Source organism: Hyperoodon ampullatus, assembly GCF_949752795.1.
Source record: "Hyperoodon ampullatus genome assembly, chromosome: 14".
In the NCBI taxonomy this organism is placed as follows: domain Eukaryota; kingdom Metazoa; phylum Chordata; class Mammalia; order Artiodactyla; family Ziphiidae; genus Hyperoodon; species Hyperoodon ampullatus.
In genome coordinates, this window is record NC_136927.1 from 81,075,079 (window position 1) to 81,093,155 (window position 18,077).

At 43.5% G+C, this 18,077-nt stretch overlaps 1 protein-coding gene across 2 annotated transcripts in view; it reads left to right on the top strand.

The window, feature by feature from the left end:
• The window catches only part of DOK5 (docking protein 5), a gene marked incomplete at its 5' end in the record, with an annotated part of 148,194 nt that overhangs the window by 108,503 nt on the left and 21,614 nt on the right, over positions 1-18,077 (top strand). For both annotated transcript variants that reach the window (XM_079720334.1, XM_079720335.1), the window contains one exon: positions 4,798-4,933. In XM_079720334.1, the coding sequence (XP_079576460.1) occupies positions 4,798-4,933 (136 nt within the window). The remainder of the gene's footprint in view (positions 1-4,797; positions 4,934-18,077) is intronic.

The window sequence follows — 18,077 nt, forward strand, 5'->3', positions numbered from 1 at the left end:
ACGTCATCGTCAAAGGGAAGGAACAAAGATTAGAAAGTCGGGCGCTCGGTGCCAGTGCAAGCTGTTGCATCCAGGTGGTGACTTGGAGATAGCGGAGAGCATTGTTTCAGAGCCCTTGTGGGTCGCGGCATGCGGGCCGCCCCTCCCCCCGCCCCCTCTCCGACGTGTCATCTCGTCTCTTGACTACGTCCCACCTCAAGGCATTCTGTGTGCAGTTGTTTCTGTCGCACTGTTCTTCCTGCTTCCTCATCCAAACCACTTCCCTCCCCACGGTGGCTCAGTGACCCCTCAGTTTAAATAAAACTTGCTCAAGGAAGCCTGGGTCAAGTTCTCAGTCACTCCTTTCCTAGCCCTGTCTGCTGTTTCCTAATCTATTCTACAGTTATTTATTGGACACTAAATATAGGCCAAGTCCTGTGCTGGGCCCTGGTGGATAAGCTGTGAATAAATTGGAAAACAGTCTCTGTCCACGTGGAGCTTACATTCCAGTGAAATAATGGAAGTGCACATTATTTGAAGATGTGCTTTGTGCATTCTGAGTATCATATTTAATACTTTTAATAAATCTAGGTGACAGTTACTATCATTATATTTATTTTACAGATGGATATGCAGGCTTAGGGAAGTTAACTAATGTGTACCAGGCACAAAGCTGGTAAGGGGCAATCCCAGACAGGCGGTCTGGAGCCCAAGGCTGTACCTTTACCAAGCCTTTTATTCCATGCTGCCTTGATACATGCTTACTGTGTGCATGAATGAATGAATTTCCCAATACTTTCTGAGCTCTTGGTTTTCTTATGGCTTCTTAACTAATTGCACAATCCATGGTTTGGAGTGACGGGCATATCGTTTAGGCAAAGTAGTTAGAAATTCAAAGCTATATGTGCATCTATATGGCACAAAGTTCTAATATCTGAATCCTTATCTTCACAAAGGACATAGGAAAGGCCCAACTTAAACTCATTATTTTTCTTCCTCTGGGTTTCCATCCACTGGTTCTGTTAGCATAAGGCCATCAGGAAGGAGGCTTGGGGCATTTGGGACAGCTTCGGATGCTAGAAGTGTCCAAGGTCAAAGTCAGTGGGTAAAGAGAAAGAAAGGAATCGGGACCATTAAAAGTCAAGACTTCAAGGGAACTCACTGGCAGTTTGGTGGTTAGGACTCAGTGCTTTCACTGACGTGGGCCCGGGTTCAATCCCTGGTTGGGGAACTAAGATCCTGCAAGCTGCATGGTGTGGCCAAAAAGAAAAACGTCAAGACTGTGTATTTGCAAGTCTGTGATAGATGAACCCATTAGAACGTCTTTGCTCTATGTTGTGTTTTCTCCAGACATGTGAAGCAGATGTAGCCATATTAGGTTATGTAAGATCATTACCCCTTTGATGTGCTTTTCTTTTGACTTCCTTTCCTTTCCTTTCCTTTTTTCTTTTTTTCCCTATTTTCTTCTTACTTGCCTTGGGAAGTTGGCCCATTATATTATTTTGCCAAAGACCTCTAATAACATTTTAAATGGCTTGTAAAGCTGCTTATGAAACAGCACCAGGGACTTCCCTGCTGGCGTGGTGGTTAAGAATCCACCTGCCAATGCAGGGGACAAGGGTTTGAGCCCTGGTCCGGGAGGATCCAACGTGCCGCAGAACAACTAAGCCCGTGCGCCACAACTACTGAGCCCGTGAGCCACAGCTACTGAAGCCTGCACACCTAGAGCCTATGCTCCGCAGCAAGAGAAGCCACCGCAATGAGGAGCCCGCGCACCGCAATGAAGAGTAGCCCCCACTCGACACAACTAGAGAAAGCCCTTGCGCAGCAATGAAGACCCAACGTAGCCAAAAATAAATAACTAAATAAATTTATAGAAACAGCACCAAACAAGTCTGTTGGGTTGAGGGGCATGAATGAAATAAAAGAACTTGTGGATAGAGGTTAGAAGAGACTGTATGGAAGAGCATCTGAGGTCAATTTTTGTACATTATCCACGCTTTCTGGGTCACTGCTGTCCCACTGAAGGGCATATACCTTTGAACAGTATGGATGAAAGTCCCAACAATTAGGCAGACCAAAGGCCTAATTCCTGTTCTGTTTAGAGCTCTTTAGTGCATGTTTGTGCCTTTAATGCAAACTGGTGGCCTCTTGGCCAGATCTGATCCTTAGAGGCATTTTGGCTCCCACAGCTTAAACAAAAAAAACCGAAGGAAAAAGTTGCCAACATTAAAAATTCAGGTTATTTCATATAAAAATCAAAATCTCTGATTTCTCTTAGACAATCAGAAGTGTGGCTACACGGGGCTCGTATCTCCCCATTTAAATGTGACCAGGGCTGACTGGTGGCTGGTGTCCATTAGCTACACTCCCTCTGTGTGGCTGTATGTTGTAGGGGTCTGAGCATCTTTATCCATTCACGTTCTTTGTCTGAACCCTGATGGAATTTGAGGTTGTGACTCCTGGTTCTTTTTGTAAGTGGTAAGTGTGTATGTGTGAGTGTGTGTATGTGTAAGTGTGTGTGTGTGTCTGTGTCTTTCAGATCCTTAGGTGGAGGCAGGGGAAGTCTGTGTACTTTCAAGAAGAATACTTGACACTCTGTTTTGATTTAGTTTGTTTCTGATCACAGTAATTATTTAGAGAGTCAAATGTCATTAAAGGATGGTTGTGGCTTCATTATGTTAACCAAAAGCAGACACTGGGTAAAAGAGTGATTTTCAAAGAGTAGGTTTCACCAGTTAGCGAGTCATAATGTAAATTAAGCACGTCACCACTTGTATTAAAAAATATAACAGAAAATATAAACATATTATAAATTGATGATAGATAAATAGCTAAATAATAACTAGGTGATAGATAAATAGATCAACAGATGTACTAGGTCACAATCTAAGCTATATTTATTACTGTGGGTTGCTGTTACAAAAACCTTAAAAGCCACTAGATTGTCAAGTTTTAGAAACACAGCTGCAGGGTTTTCTATGAATCAATTATCCTACAAATGTTTCCCAGTAACAGGTGCCTTCATCCTGTCTGGAACCAAAGTTGGCATCTAAGTAAGTAAAAATGACCTCTGCCCTAGAGGAAACAGAAGACCACTTCTTCCTCTTAAACAACTGATTGAGGTTACCCTCCTCTTAACAAATTATATTTCCGTATTTGATAGAAAAAAAAGAGGTGTGAAAAAATTAAAACCTTGTGGAATTAGGTGCCTAGTAGCAGAGTCAAATTTGTATGGTGGATCAAATAAAGAGGGGATAGCAGTGAGGACTGAAGTATTTTAGGAAGTCTTCAGGAAGGAAATGGGACTTGAGTAAATATGCTTTGAATTTTAGTTTTTAGTTCTTCCTTGGATTAGGATGACTTAATAATTAAAATCACATGATCAACCTCATAAGCTAGTTCTTTATATTAGCTGGTTGAAAGAGCCTTCTAGTTTTTCTTCTTACATGGTCCATATTAGTGAAATTCAAGCGAGGCAGGTTTTGACCAATTAACATATGCTATGCTATATGTGCTGAAAATTGCCATATGGCCGTGGTATTGAGCCAACTGTGGAAAATAAGGATAAGTCTTTCTTATTGCACTAACTGCATAGACTGGAATAGATAAAATATTTAACAGGTTTGGGTTGAAAATGTGCTTGGTTTCCATGCTGTGTTAAAAAGTTCTTTAGATGTGAGCCTCTAGATGTGAGCAAAACTCAGGCATTAAGGCCAGTATTCAGTTTTTCAGCAAGAGATTCTGAGGTGAAAGGAGTGGAATTGTATTTTAGAATAATTAAGTAATTATTAATAGTTATAAATAATGTAAAAATTAAATATTGTTCTTTAAAACAAAAACAACCTCTTAGTTTATCTTTGATATATGTATGTATCAAAATCATAACTTTAAAAAATATCCTTTTAAAAATTATCCTTGATAATAGGATTTTGTCCAAGTCTTTAAAAATATTTAGAGTAATTAAATATATTTATTGATTATATATAACACACTATACATATATATATATATATACACATATATGTATGTATGTGTGTCTGTGTGTGTATATATAGTAGTTAAAACACAGTTATTTGGTTCTTGCCTAATTATGTGTACCTATCTTCCGTTATTAATATAATTCATTTTTTTAACAGTCTGAGGTAGAAATGATCCTCTTCTTAATCCTTAATATTAATGTTGAAACCCATCTAGCTTTCCTTGAGTAACTTCTCTTATGTTCCACACATTAATTCAGCAAAGTTAGGTTCATTTAAAAAAAAACCTCTTAGCTGTGTTTGGTTCATCTCATGGAGTGAACACCTAGAGTAAAATTTGATCTGTGATTTGGGAAAGCATAGTTGCCTTTGGGAATGAAATCATTCTTCAAGCCATTGTCTGTAAGGAAGCTTAGGACAGAATCTGAGAGTCATAGAATCCTTCTTTTACCTCTGAGCTACATGGCGCCGTTTCTGATGAGTTTCTGATTCGTGGACTGTGATGGGAAGGCCGTAGCACAGGTGTCCTCTTTGAGAGTCTTACAGGAAGTAGAGGGATTATACTAAGAATCCAGAAACAGCTTGTTAACCTTCTATGACAAAACCTTCAGGACAAAAAACACTGGGCACCGTGTTGGCTTAGAGCGATTGGTTCCCTGTCCTTATTAGTACCAATTCATCAAACACTTTGATTCTAGTTAACTCTGTTTAGCACATGTGAACAAGAATCCTAATCTCATACAAAATAAATGAGCCTCGTATCAGACTATTCTAGGCTTTAGGTGCATTGAACTTGTAGGAGCTGGTTTTCAGAAGCTCTCTGTCTTTGTTTTCACAGGATGTGTGAGACTGGTGAAGGGCTGTTTATCTTTCAAACGCGAGATGGGGAGGCCATCTACCAGAAAGTCCACTCTGCTGCCTTGGCCATAGCCGAGCAGCACGAGCGCTTGCTACAGAGCGTGAAAAATTCAATGGTACGTGTGGAATTTCTTGCTTATGACCCAGTGTACGCCACTGTAGAATCTAGTCTTGGAATCTTTGTGCTGAAAATATGGTCAGTATATTTTTGGGCAGAAGATTTACTCCTGTACTCAGCAATGTAGTACCTGGATTACATGCCATCCTTGGAAAGCTCCAAAAGGCCACCTGGTAACACAGTAACTATACACCGCCTCATCATCTGCTTACCCACTTTGTGCCTCAGTTGTTACCTTTGTGTTTAATCAATGTGGGCTCCTACAACAAAATACCATAGACTGAGTGAGTTATAAAAAACAAATTTATTTATTTCTCACTGGGAGGTTGGGAAGTCCAAGATCAAGGTGCTGGCGGATTCTGGTGGGACCCGCTTCCTGGTTCATGGATGGCTGTCTTTTCACTGTCTCATATGGCAGAAAGGATGAGAGATCTCTGTGGGGTCTCTTTTGTAAGAGCGCTAATGCCATTCATGAGGGCTGTGCCCTCATGACCTAAGCATCTCCCATAGGCCCTACCTTCTAATGCCATCACTTTGGGGGTTAAGATTTGAGCATATGAATTTGGGGGTGGGGGACACAATAGTCAGTCCATTGCAGTGTGTGTGTATGTACATTAAAATCAATTTGGATGTGTATGGACATCTATAGACACAGTTATGTGGGTTACCTATCTATAGATATATATAATATTCTTAACTGTAGCAGAAGTTGTCATTTCAAATGTCAGCAGAGGTCAGAGAGAAAATGAAGGTGAGAGAAGAGGGCTGAGAGGAAACTGGGGTGAAATATCAAAAGCTCAAGACCAGACAACTGTCGACATGAGATCGTGGTTTCCGTGTAGGAGAGTTCTTGATTTTTTCCAGATAAGTCAAGAACTTGACTGTTTATAGTATCTTCCCGTTTGTAACTGTTGGAAATTAATTCCAGCTGAAACCAACAACAAAAACCAGTAATGCTTTGTGGGACAAAGGAAACCTACCTGTAAGACTTCATCCTGCCCACAGCCATGCATTTGCCATCTCTAGTGGATAAACCTTCATAGTCATCAATGTATAAAAACACTGCAAACACAAATACACATGAGCGTATGTAAAGGCTCTCTCAAAACCCCTCCTCTTTTCATTGCTTAGTGCCAGGGACTGTGCATTGTACAGACAGTTACGATTCATGAGTTTCTTCTTTAAGAACAGTAAATTTACAAAATCCGAAATGAATGTACAACAGTTAAATAATGCAAATCATGCAGTGTGGCTGCAAATACATGCATAGAGATTCACATCTGGAAAGAAATCTTCAAAACCAAAAGGAACTGGGTTGGCATGGTAAGGTTAGGGCCGTTTGAAAAGTTATGATTTAACCATGTGGGCTGGTTGGATTTAAAGATGGGAAAAACATGTAGTATGATCTATCCCAAAGCATCCCCAGATTATTCCCGAACGACTTGTGCATGCAGCGCTCTGGGATTTTATTTTATTTTATTTTTTTTTTTTTGTGGTACGCGGGCCTCTCACTGTTGTGGCCTCTCCCGTTGCGGAGCACAGGCTCCGGATGCGCAAGGCTCAGCGGCCATGGCTCACGGACCCAGCCACTCCGCGGCATGTGGGATCTTCCCAGACCGGGACACGAACCCGTGTCCCCTGCATCGGCAGGCGGACTCTCAACCACTGCGCCACCAGGGAAGCCCAGCGCTCTGGGATTTTAGAGCAGGGATCGGCAAAACTTTAGTAAAGGGCGAGATAGTAATATTTTAGGCTTTGTGGTCAAAGATGGTTTCTGCTGCAACTGTTTAACTTTGCCATTGTAAAGCAAAAGCGAGCAAAAGCAGAGGAGGAGGGAGGGAGGAGAGTTCAAGTTGCTTTGAACTTACAGGGCAATGTCATTGCATTAAAGTTGTGAGCTCCACAAGATGCCTTTAAAGGTCTGAAGAAGTTTTTTTAAGGTTACCTTTTTGTAAAGCCATCGAATAGCATACATTGTTATCTACTTGAAAAGCAGGTTCTGCACGCACATGTTTTTCCATTTACAGCCTCCTCATTACTTCCACTAAAAATTAATCAGGAGTATGAGTAATTCGTTCAGATCATCCTTTTGCAGATTTAACTGGAATATAATGTTGTTTGCTCTTAATTTGCTGTATGCTTAACAAGCTCTATAAAATGAATGATTTTAAAAGTAAACACATCCTGTTTTAGATGGAAATGAGTAAGCTTCAAAACGGGATCTGAATCTCAAGGAAGTTAAACTGGGAATTGTGAAATGCTTAAAAATCAACATCCTTCAATCCATCTCTGATTAGGGGAGAAAAGAGGTACTGTACTAAAATGAAACAAATGAAGGTGATACTAAAGCCCCTAAGTTAGAGTTTTGCATTTTCTGGTCCCTGGGAGTGGATCTACACGGATTGGCTCTATTCTTGACTAGGAATTGCCTTTATGCCACTACTGGCTTGCTTCTCTGAGATGGTCAAGGTCACGAATGGAGAAAGATGGTGAAGCTGACCTTATTATTAGGAAACCCTAACCCACTGTTAGCTGCCACTAACTCCCAAGACAGAATGCTTCACTGTGGAATGCATGACAGTTTGAAGTTGCAGCCTTGAGTGAAGGGGTTTGGATCAGACTTAAGACCTTGAATCCCAGAAGTCAGAAAGAGGAGACTTGTGGGTTAGATAGTAATAATAACTTTTATTTTATTATCATCATCATTATCGTCATTATTGCAATAGGCTGGACAATAGCTCCCCCAAATCTTTCCTACCTTAATCGCTGGAACCTGTGAACATTACCTTATATGGCAAAAGGGACTTTGCAGATGTGATTAAGTTAAAGCTCTTGAGATGGGGAGATTGTCCTGGATTATCCAGGTGGGCCCGGTGTCATCACAAGGTCCTTGTAAGAAGGAAGCCGGGGGAGTGAGAGCCAGACAGAAGGTGATGTGGCGATGGAAGCAGAGGGACAGACAGATTTTTGAAGGGTCTGTGCTGATGGTTTGAAGGTAGAAAGAGATGTGACCCAAAGGATATAGGTGGCCTCTAGAAACTGGAAAAAGCAAGGAAATGGATTCTCCCCTGGAACCTCCAAAAGGAACCAGCCCAGCGGACACCTTGACTTTAGCACAGTGAATCTGATTTCAGACTTCTGGCCTCTAGAGCCGTAAGGGGATAAATTTGTGTGGTCGTACGCCACCAGTGTTGTGGGAATTTGTTACAACAGCTATAGGTGACGAATACAATAATAATACCAAAGATAATAAAAATGTATCGTGTCTCTACTCTGTGGTAGACAATATTTTAAGGACTTTGTGTGTACTTTCTAACCCTCCCAATGACCCTTGGATGGAGGGCCCAGCACCACCAGCTTGGAAGTAGTGGGGCTCCAATTTGGAGCAGGTGTGCTGGGATAACCCCACTTTATACTTTATCTCGGAATCAAGCCCCTAGACACGTTTTCTTTGCCCTGCATGAGATCAGGTCACTGCTGTTCTAAAAATTCCAAATTAATGGCTGACATTTAAAAGTTAAGAGGTTTCACATAAAACTCAGATTTCTGTAATATCTTTAAAAGTGAAAAGGCCACACTGATCTCACACCCCCATGTGGCAGCCATCGGATATGCCTGGTGGCGCCTTCCCTCTTTAGGTAGAATGGGGATGGATCTTCAGTTCTCCACAGCCCCTACCACTCTCCATTGTCTCTCAGCAAGTGGTCCTTCCCTGGGCATTTGCTAGCCATGCTGTGGCCAATTGATGTCCTGCCTATGTTACTACATGTATAAGTTTTCTGTTGCTGTGTAACAAAGTGCCACAAACTGTGCACCCTAAAACAACACACGTATGTTATCTCATAGTTGCCATGGGTCAAGAATGTTGGCATGGCTTACCTGGGCCCCGGCTTCGGATTCTCACAAGGCTGAGATACTCTAGTCTCATCTTAAGGTTAGACTGGGGAACGACCCACTCACAAGCTCACAGTGGCTGTTAGTGGAAGTTAGTTCCTTGGGGCTGCAGGATCAAGGGCCTCAGTTTCTTGTTGGCTAGTGGATGGAGACCATCCTTAGCTCCCAGGGACCACCCTCAGCTTCTTGTCATGTGGGCTTCCCAACATAGCCACTTGCTTCATCAAACCCAGCAAGACTCTTCTTGCAAAATGGGGGCCACAGGGCTTCCCTGGTGGCGCAGTGGTTGAGAGTCCGCCTGCCGATGCAGGGGATACGGGTTTGCGCCCCGGTCCGCGAAGATCCCACATGCCGCGGAGCGGCTGGGCCCGTGAGCCATGGCCGCTGAGCCTGCGCGTCCGGGGCCTGTGCTCCGCAACGGGAGAGGCCACAGCAGTGAGAGGCCTGCGTACAGCAAAAAAAAAAAAAAAAAAATGGGGGCCACAATCCTATGTATCCTAACCATGGTCGTGACATCCCATCATCCCGTCATAGGCTATTGGTTGGAAGCAAGTCACAAGTCCTTCCCGCGGTCACGAGAGGGAGGGGACCACACAAGGGTGTGTGCACCTAGAGGAGGAGATCAGGGGGCCACCTTAGTGTCTGTCCCCATACCATGCAAACTTCTGGAATAATGTTTATTTAGTGCTTTGATTTTACCTTTTAAGTATGTTTCCTGCTTTATGATGTGTTGCTAATAATGCCATTTATTTGTGAAGCATCTGCTAAATGCCAGGCTCTTTGGCAACGACAACCATACCACTTATCAAGCCAGGCACTTTACTCGCTTTTTCTCTAATCACCACGATATCTCTGTGAAGTAGACTTATTCATTCGTTCTCATTTATTAGTTCATTCAAATATGTTTATTGCAGATGTAATATGCTGTTATGTGCTGTAGGATATAGCGGTAATTGACATGTAAAGCCCATGATCCCATGGGTCTTAATAATTCAAGGGAGTATTATTCATGACCCTTGACCTGGAAGGAATCACTCTCCAGATCTTATAGACGAGAAAACAGATGCTCGCAGTGGTTAAGTCACTTGCCCACAGCCGTAGGGCTCATTACTGTTGGAGCCAGAAATGCAGGATCCTTTTATTTGGTTCCTAAACCTCTACCTCTGGCCACAATGCCTTACTCCCCAGAAGGGTTTTAAAGCCCTTCTGTTTCTCTTATATCTGCACTGAGAACTGTCTTAGCATTTTCAAATTACCCTGAATATCAGAGTACCTTTCAGAAATACACATCAACTCAGAGTATATGTTTAAAAATTACTGTTATAAGAAATCTCGTTTCTTTGGTACTTTTGGGACCAGGTAGCAATCATGTTTCCAAAATTCTTCCCCCACCTCCTCTCTTTTTAAATTCAGTGAATTATGATTCATTCTAAATAGGGTGTAGAAGAGGGTGAGCGGGCCTGGGGTATTAGGGGAAGGACTAACTGTTGAATGAGATGGAGCCGCAGGAACTCGTTTGCTCACGAGCTGCCAGCTGCCTTGCTGGAGCAGCTACAGGGAAACTCTGCCGGGGCAGTTTGGGACTCCCCCGAGCAGCCAGCTATTTTTGCCACCTTGGAGATCAGTGTCTATAACAGAGTCTAATTTTGGAACAAGGAGTGGCAGTGTGGAGATGTTCCTCATTCCACGACCGGGCCTGTCATTTTCAGAATTTCCTTCAAGGCGAGAGTGACAAGGTGGAGAATGGTGGCAATTTAGCAGCTCCCTTGGGGGCTGCAGGGCCGGGCTCCACTGGGGGTGACATTCAGGCCCCAGGGTGACGTCTCCCCCATCCTCTGCAGTCCTGACCGTGCTCCCACGTTTGAGAGTTTAATCTGAGCACTTTCTGTGTCCCCTCCTTTTTGTTGTTGTTTATTTACTTCCGGACTTGGTTTTGCAAATAAAATTTATTAATGAATTTGTAGAATTCAAGTGGAACTCTTCTACAGTTTTGCAAACCAAAGTAATTTATATTCAACCTAATTTAAAAAATGATAGTCTAGGGCTTCCCTGGTGGCACAGTGGTTGAGAGTCCGCCTGCCGATGCAGGGGATACGGGTTCGTGCCCCGGTCCGCGAAGATCCCACATGCCGCGGAGCGGCTGGGCCCGTGAGCCATGGCCGCTGAGCCTGCGCGTCCGGAGCCTGTGCTCCGCAACGGGAGAGGCCACAGCAGTGAGAGGCCCGCGTACCGAAAAAAAAAAAAAAAAAGATAGTCTACACTTTTTTTTTTTAATATAGAGGGCATCAAAGAAAGCATAGAATCAATTTCACTACTACTCACACTGAAAAAGACCCACACCTGCTGGGATTTTATGTGTAGAAACAGTCTTCTCACAACTCTGTCCACACTCATCCACCCACAAAAAATCAGTTTTTACCTCTTCTTCTGTTTATGAGCTCTAGTTAATTGCGTTAACTTACAGATTTTTTTTTTAGTGTACTATTAAAGCAGTTATCAACTTTTTTTCACTCCTGAATATCCACTCCCTTTTCATAGCCTGGTATATTAATTATAATTCAAAAATATTTTACTGAACATCTATCTCCTGCTTGCAAAGTAGATCTTTGCAAAGATGTAAAAAAAATTTTTTTGCATCTTTAAAGGAGCTTGAAATTTAGATAAGAAGTTATGATTTAAACCCTTCAAAACATGCAACAGTATAATCCTGTGATTCAATTTGCTCTGGTGCCCTTTAGAGGGCAATTTGTCCCTGTTGATCAAAATTCAATTCACATGTCTCTTTACTCAGCAATAGTACATCTAGGAATTTACTCTAAAAATGTACTACCAGAAGCAAAGATGATGTGGACACAAATGGAGAGAGTTATTCCTTTTTGCTTACATTCCGCTGTTTTACAAACATTTGCTAAGCCCTGCTGTCCGCAGGGTGCTGGGGAAGTGATTGAAGAAGATGAAGTTCCCGTTCTTGGGGAGCTTGTGTGTAATAGAGACATCACCCAAAGGGGATAATTAGATACATGATGTAACAGGAATTTAGTGAGGCAGCTAAGTAGGGTCACACTTGGTACTATCGAACTTGTGTGAAGCACATGGATGAGGAAGAGGCAGGACAGTAGACGGAGTCCGACACACTCACACCCACACTCGCACTCATACTCACACGTGCTTTGTCAGCACAGAGAGTGAACTTCCGGCGGGATACAAACGTACTGGGTAATGTTGGTTACCTTTGGGGAGCAGGACTGGGGTTTGAGGCTCTGAGAAGGGGCTTTTATATTTCTCTGTATGTCTTTCTCTTCCATTATTTTTTTATTTTTTTATATTTTTATTTTTTGCGGTACGCGGGCCTCCCACTGTTGTGGCCTCTCCCGCTGCGGAGCACAGGCTCCAGACGTGCAGGCTCAGCGGCCATGGCTCACGGGCCCAGCCGCTCTGCGGCATGTGGGATCTTTCCAGACCGGGGCACGAACCTGCGTCCCCTGCATCGGCAGGCGGACTCTCAACCACTGCACCACCGGGGAAGCCCTCTATTAATTTTTTAAAAAACGTAGCTACATAATTATATTTACGGGAACAGAAATAGTTGGACTTCTGGCATATGGCAAACTGAAAGGATATACTGGTGAGAAAGAGGAAGGATTCTCCCACTTGAATGCGTAAAAATGCAGGATAAGCAAGAACGAGTTTTAAAAGCCTGGTAGGGAAGTTTGCAGGTGCTAGAAATGGGGTCTCCATCAAGGGATGAGATCATCTTTTTGGAGAAGTTTGTGCCTGAGCTGAGTTTTCAGATGAACCAGAGTCAGCTGTGCATTACTGTGACTGCTGCTGCTGGAGGTGATAACGAATCTGACATTCATTGAGAACTTACTGTGTGCCAGGCACTCTGCCGAGCACTAGACTTGAATTAACATTTCATCTTCAACGTGACTCCATCGACGTGGGCACCGTCATCCCATTTTTATAGTTAAGGAGTTTGAAGTGTGGACCCACAGCTAGAGGTGATGGAGCCAAGATTTAAATCCAGGTGTTGCTGGCTCCAGTGTCCACACTTTAGCCACCGTGCTCTACTTACTCAGCTAAAATAAAATTAACGGAATTATAGGTCACAAGGCACTCTTCACAAATTCATGAGAAAGTAAAAGAGGCTAAGTGTTATTAACCTACGTTAACTAATAGACAAGACGGGCTGAACTGTTTCTTTAGACAGGATAGATGCAGATGCAACTCAGGCTTCTTCCTTAAATTTGCTATGACTTTTGTTCCTATATATTTGGGGGAAGATGTCATCTTCTGAGTCTCTTAAAACAACCTAATAACTTGCAAGGTGCAGTGGTACGTTTTAATGGTCCTTTCACCTGGTTATTAAATGCTACCCGACTTCATACAATATCTCTCCAAGCCGGAAGCTCCTGTAGCCTTGCCGTGGTCATTATTTAGCTGCTGGCTGTGCCTCTATGGGAAAAGGAGACAAATTAAATGTCGCTCGCAGGTTGTAGCTTTACAAACTCTAAAACTAACATTAATGTCTAAAATGGGGGCTCCATAAGTAGGCAGTAAATTGAAAGCGTGATGATGGCAAGACAGCAGGTCATGACGTGAGCCTGTTATTCACATGAGAGCAGGGGGTGCATCTGGTCAACCGGATGGGCAATGCTGAGGAAGACGGTTTTCCCAATGTCAATCACGGCAGAGGACAGAGAGGGGAACGGTGATGGGGATTGAGCGATGAATGGAATCCGTTCAACGCCATTTTAAATCTAATATTTTGAGAAGTTAGGGAATAAGTGATTTATCCATTTCCACCAAGAGTTGGCAAGCATTTTCTGAAAAGGGCCAGATGGTAAATATTTTAGGCTCCTGGGGCCAGGTATGGTTGCTGCTCTGCCTGCCCTGACCCCCACTCTACACCCTGGGTTTTAGGCATTCGATACAAATGCACTTACTTAAACTAATCTCTTCCCTCCAAGCCACGTGGATTCACTTCTTCTCCTAGGAGTTTGCCAAAGGAAAAAGCAATAACCTCAAATACCTAGCAGTAAAATCAGAGGCCACTTATGATTTTAACCAGAATCAGTCACTTTTAGAGACACCATAGACATCCTTCAATAGAGGTTCCTGCTGTTGGTTGCACCAGCAGACACATACTTTGCCTTGTATGGCTGTTTTTTCTTATGATATTAAAGCATTGGGCGTGACCAGAATCGGACCACCAGAGCGCAGCATGGAGAGGGCATTCGGAGGAGGTGCCAGGATGAGAGGTTGTCACCAGCTATGGAAGTTTCAACATTTTGGGGGAGATTCAGTCAGTTGCTTCTGCAGAACTGGAAATGGACCACTTTATAGGTTCCTGCTCAAATAGTCATTGACCTGTCCAAGCATGAAATACAAATCCTCCTCCAATATGTAAGTAGCAAGAGGGAGGGGTAAAGTTATCTACTGGCTTGCCTTCAGGCAGCAAGAAAACTTAGGTAGATGTCTCAAAGGGCCAGAGCAGGGAAAAGGAGCTAGGATTGTCAAAGATTGCAGGGCAGGTGTCATGAGCTGGCACTTGCAGACCAGTTTTTGTTTGGTCTACAAGATATTGGCACAGATGATATTTTTTAAAGATTAAAATGTTCCCAATGTTTAAAATGGAAGGTTTCACATAAAATAATAGTTCTGTCTTTTGAAAAAAATGAGAATATCTGGTAACACGGTGCCTGCCTGAGTCAAAATTGAATAGCAACTACCATTTTGAGATGCTGACTGCTCTTCAGTTTTTTTATAATTCTTGTCATTTCTTGTTGTCTCAATAACCAGAAGGTTTTATTCATATCTGATACCTGCATGACCCATTTAGATATTCAAGTTTGCAGCCCCTGGTTTAGGAGAACCACACATACCTCTTGTCCTTTATTTATTTTTTTTTTATTTTTATTTTTTTTCCTCTTGTCCTTTAAATTTTTGCCAAGACATTTGTTTCCCTGATAATCTCTTTTTGTGGAAGATTATGGCCATTTCTCTGGCTCTTACTGGGGAAGATGTCAGGGTAGATACGCATCTCGTAGTTTATGATGGAAAATGCAAGCACGTTATAGGCATGCGTGTCACAGTATGATCTGTTACAGAAGAGTAAACTAGGCTTTTGTATTTTTCAGATCAATAAGGCAAAAATTACCTGATGAGCTTTTAAAGGCTCTGTTATGTATAATCAGAAGGGTGACCGTAGGAATTTTTTCCCAAGCTGGGACGCTTTTGAGAGTCAAGTCTGATCCTATTAAGAGCAGGATGAGCCATGTAATTTGTAGCCCTGGTTCAAAAATGAAAATGCAGGGTCTCTTGTTCAAAAATTATTATAGATTTTCAAGATGGTGATAGCAGAGCATCTAATCAAGCATGGGGCCCTTCTCAGCATGGGGCCCTGTGTGACTGCACAGTTATAGCCCCTGAAGCTGGCCTTGGTCAAGAGTTATGCCTAGGTAACATATGTAAACAGGATGCAACCAGGATACTTACCCTTAGCCAATGGTTCTCAGTGGGGAGTGATATTGCATCCCAGGAGACATTTGGCGATAGCTGAAGTCTCTTTTGGCTGTCAGCACTGGACAGGGAGCTGGAGGTGGGATGCTACTGGCACCTAGTGCACAGAGGTCAGGGGTGCTGCTAAACATGCTATAATGCACAGGTTCATATAGTCCACAGCAAAGAACAACCTGACTAAAATGTCAATTGCGAGAGGTTGAGAAACCAGCTCTGAAGATAGGACAGGTTTTGCTTGAAGTCTGGGCAAGAATTTGATGGGTCAGTGTGTCCAGGATTGAATGTCACTCCTGAGCTATGCAACTTGGCCTCCTTTTGCCCTGTTTACTTCATATGTCATATGCGGGCGGCAACAGTAGTGCTTAGGACTCGCAGTGTTGTGTGGTTCACATGAGCTAGAGCGTGGGAGGCACCTAGGAGAGGCATAGTAAGATGCAGCAAACGTGAGCCATTACAGTGATTCCCCTTGTACTCACACAAACTGGCATGGGATGGGCCAGGAGAAGGAGACTCACCATGCAGCAGCGGAGATACACACGGGTGGCATCAGGAATTTGCGTGATGAGGCTGAGCGCTGTTGTTTGTTGCTTCCATAAGACACGGATGGTGTTTGTGTAAGCATGGCAGCATCAGACTGAGGTAAGACTTCTGCCTTCTGCTTGGCTTCAGCAGGGCCGAGCACTCAGCATGAGCTTGTAAATATGCACGGGGTTCGCTACAGCCACTTTGCAATGCAAAGGGCAGCAAAACAAAGCACAGCACCTCGATGCGGTCCAGGCCTTTCTGCTCACCAGCCCACCACTCCACTCAATGAACTTGCTCAAAGTGAACAATAGACACTTGTTCCCTCACTGGTCCCAGTTCCGACGTGCACGTGGCATCTTGTCACGAAAGCACCTGCTTCTATTGAATGTGAGCTGTTGAGTTTAGAGGTTCACTCTGAACACGAGGGAAATCTGCCTTTGCATCAACTTTCAAAGCTGGCCTCCGAGTAAGTGGCTGCTCCCCTCAGGGCTTTGGGCCTCTGGAGGGGAGGGGACTAGGCCCCACATGTCTGCAGTCATCCCAGGGCCTGGCCCAGGGTTTACTAAAGTTTTGTTGAATGAGCAAAATAGGGGTTGAATAGACAATTTTATGAGCATAGAGAAAAAGGAAAATGAAGCCGGAATCCCAAATCCCATTCCCTCCCGGTGCCAAGACAAGGCGCAGGTTCCAAGCAAGTCTGCTCTGAGAGGCTGGGGAAAATAGTCCCGGAGGTTATTAATTTCGGTGTACAGGTGGGGAGAGGGTTTCCTCGGTAAGGAGTTGTAAAAAGTTACCAGAAGCAAAGGGAAGGATGATTCTATTTTATGCATATGGCTGAGAATTCAAATGGCCCCGAGTAAATTGATGAAATCACTTTCATTCCCCATGCAAGTAACCATTTGAGCACATCTGGTGCTCAGCAAGATGCTGTATTTGGAAATTTGGCCCCAAATGGTTGATTCCACTAACAGTCTGCTTTATCAAAGCTGCAGGCGACAGTGGAGGCATTGTTTCAGCCAGAGTTCTGCTCACCAAGCAGTGTCTGCTGCATTTTTTCCCTTAGCAAACTTTCTCCCCTGCTCACTTTTTCTTTTCTGTCTCTCTCTCTCTCTCTCTGTGTGTGTGTGTGTGTGTGTGTGTGTGTGTGTTTTTGTAACATTCAAAAGTAAGCCTCTGCTCGCTCTATTTCCTTGACAGTTCAATAATATTCTGTGATATCTCGGTAACACTTTGATGATAGGAATACCCATCACTTCTGCTCCAAATGTCAGAACAAGGGAAAGGAGCTGGAGAAAGTGAAGACAGCTCTTTGGGTGGTTCCTGCCAAACATCTGTCAGAGCTGGATTCGGCAGCCCAGAAGCGCGGGTTTCATGATAAAGCCGAGGGTGGCCACCTGTTTGGCAGATGGTTGATTTTCACTTGAGCAAAGGCCCCTGGGACAGTGAGGGCTCCACGGGCTGGGAGAATCACTGGGAGATTCTGCTCCTCAAGGTTCTGTGGGTGTTCCCATCTCCTTGCACCTCCTTCGACTGCCATTTCTCTAAGCTTTGAAAATTTTATTTCTAAAATTTATTTACAAAATTCAGACGCCTTTTATCACTATGAACAGAACATGAGCCCATCCTTTAAGGTCTTCATGACATCTTCTGTGCTTTCTTGAGACCTACACAGGATTCTGATATGAACTTTAGCTCTGCAGTAGGAGGCCAGGTCTTACATCCTGGCTGGGCATCTTTACCAGCTCAGTGTCCTTGGGCAGGTCACTTCCCCACCTGTAATGTTTGTTCCCCTCCCTGTGAAAGAGGGGGTTGTATTAGGTACATACCTTGCTGGGTGGCGTAATGCCTGTGGTCTCCTGACATCGTGTCTGGCACCTACTAAATCCAAGTCCACCTGCGTTGTTGATGTTGACTTGGGAGTTAGAGAGGATAAGATGGCAAGGGGATGGAAGATGAGGGAGTTTTCTCATCCACTTATGGATTCATCTCTTCCATCAAGTCAGCCAGTGTGTCCATCAGTGACTCAGTTATTCAGCCACTTTTTATTAAGTACCATCATACGAATCACACCAGACACTAGGTATATGAGCATAGATGTGGAATCTTCTCCACCACAGGAAGGAGAGCTCTGCTTACAAGAGGGTCTGCTCTGTTTTGTAGAGGACGGGACACCATTGTGCAGGCAGACGGTGATGTAACCT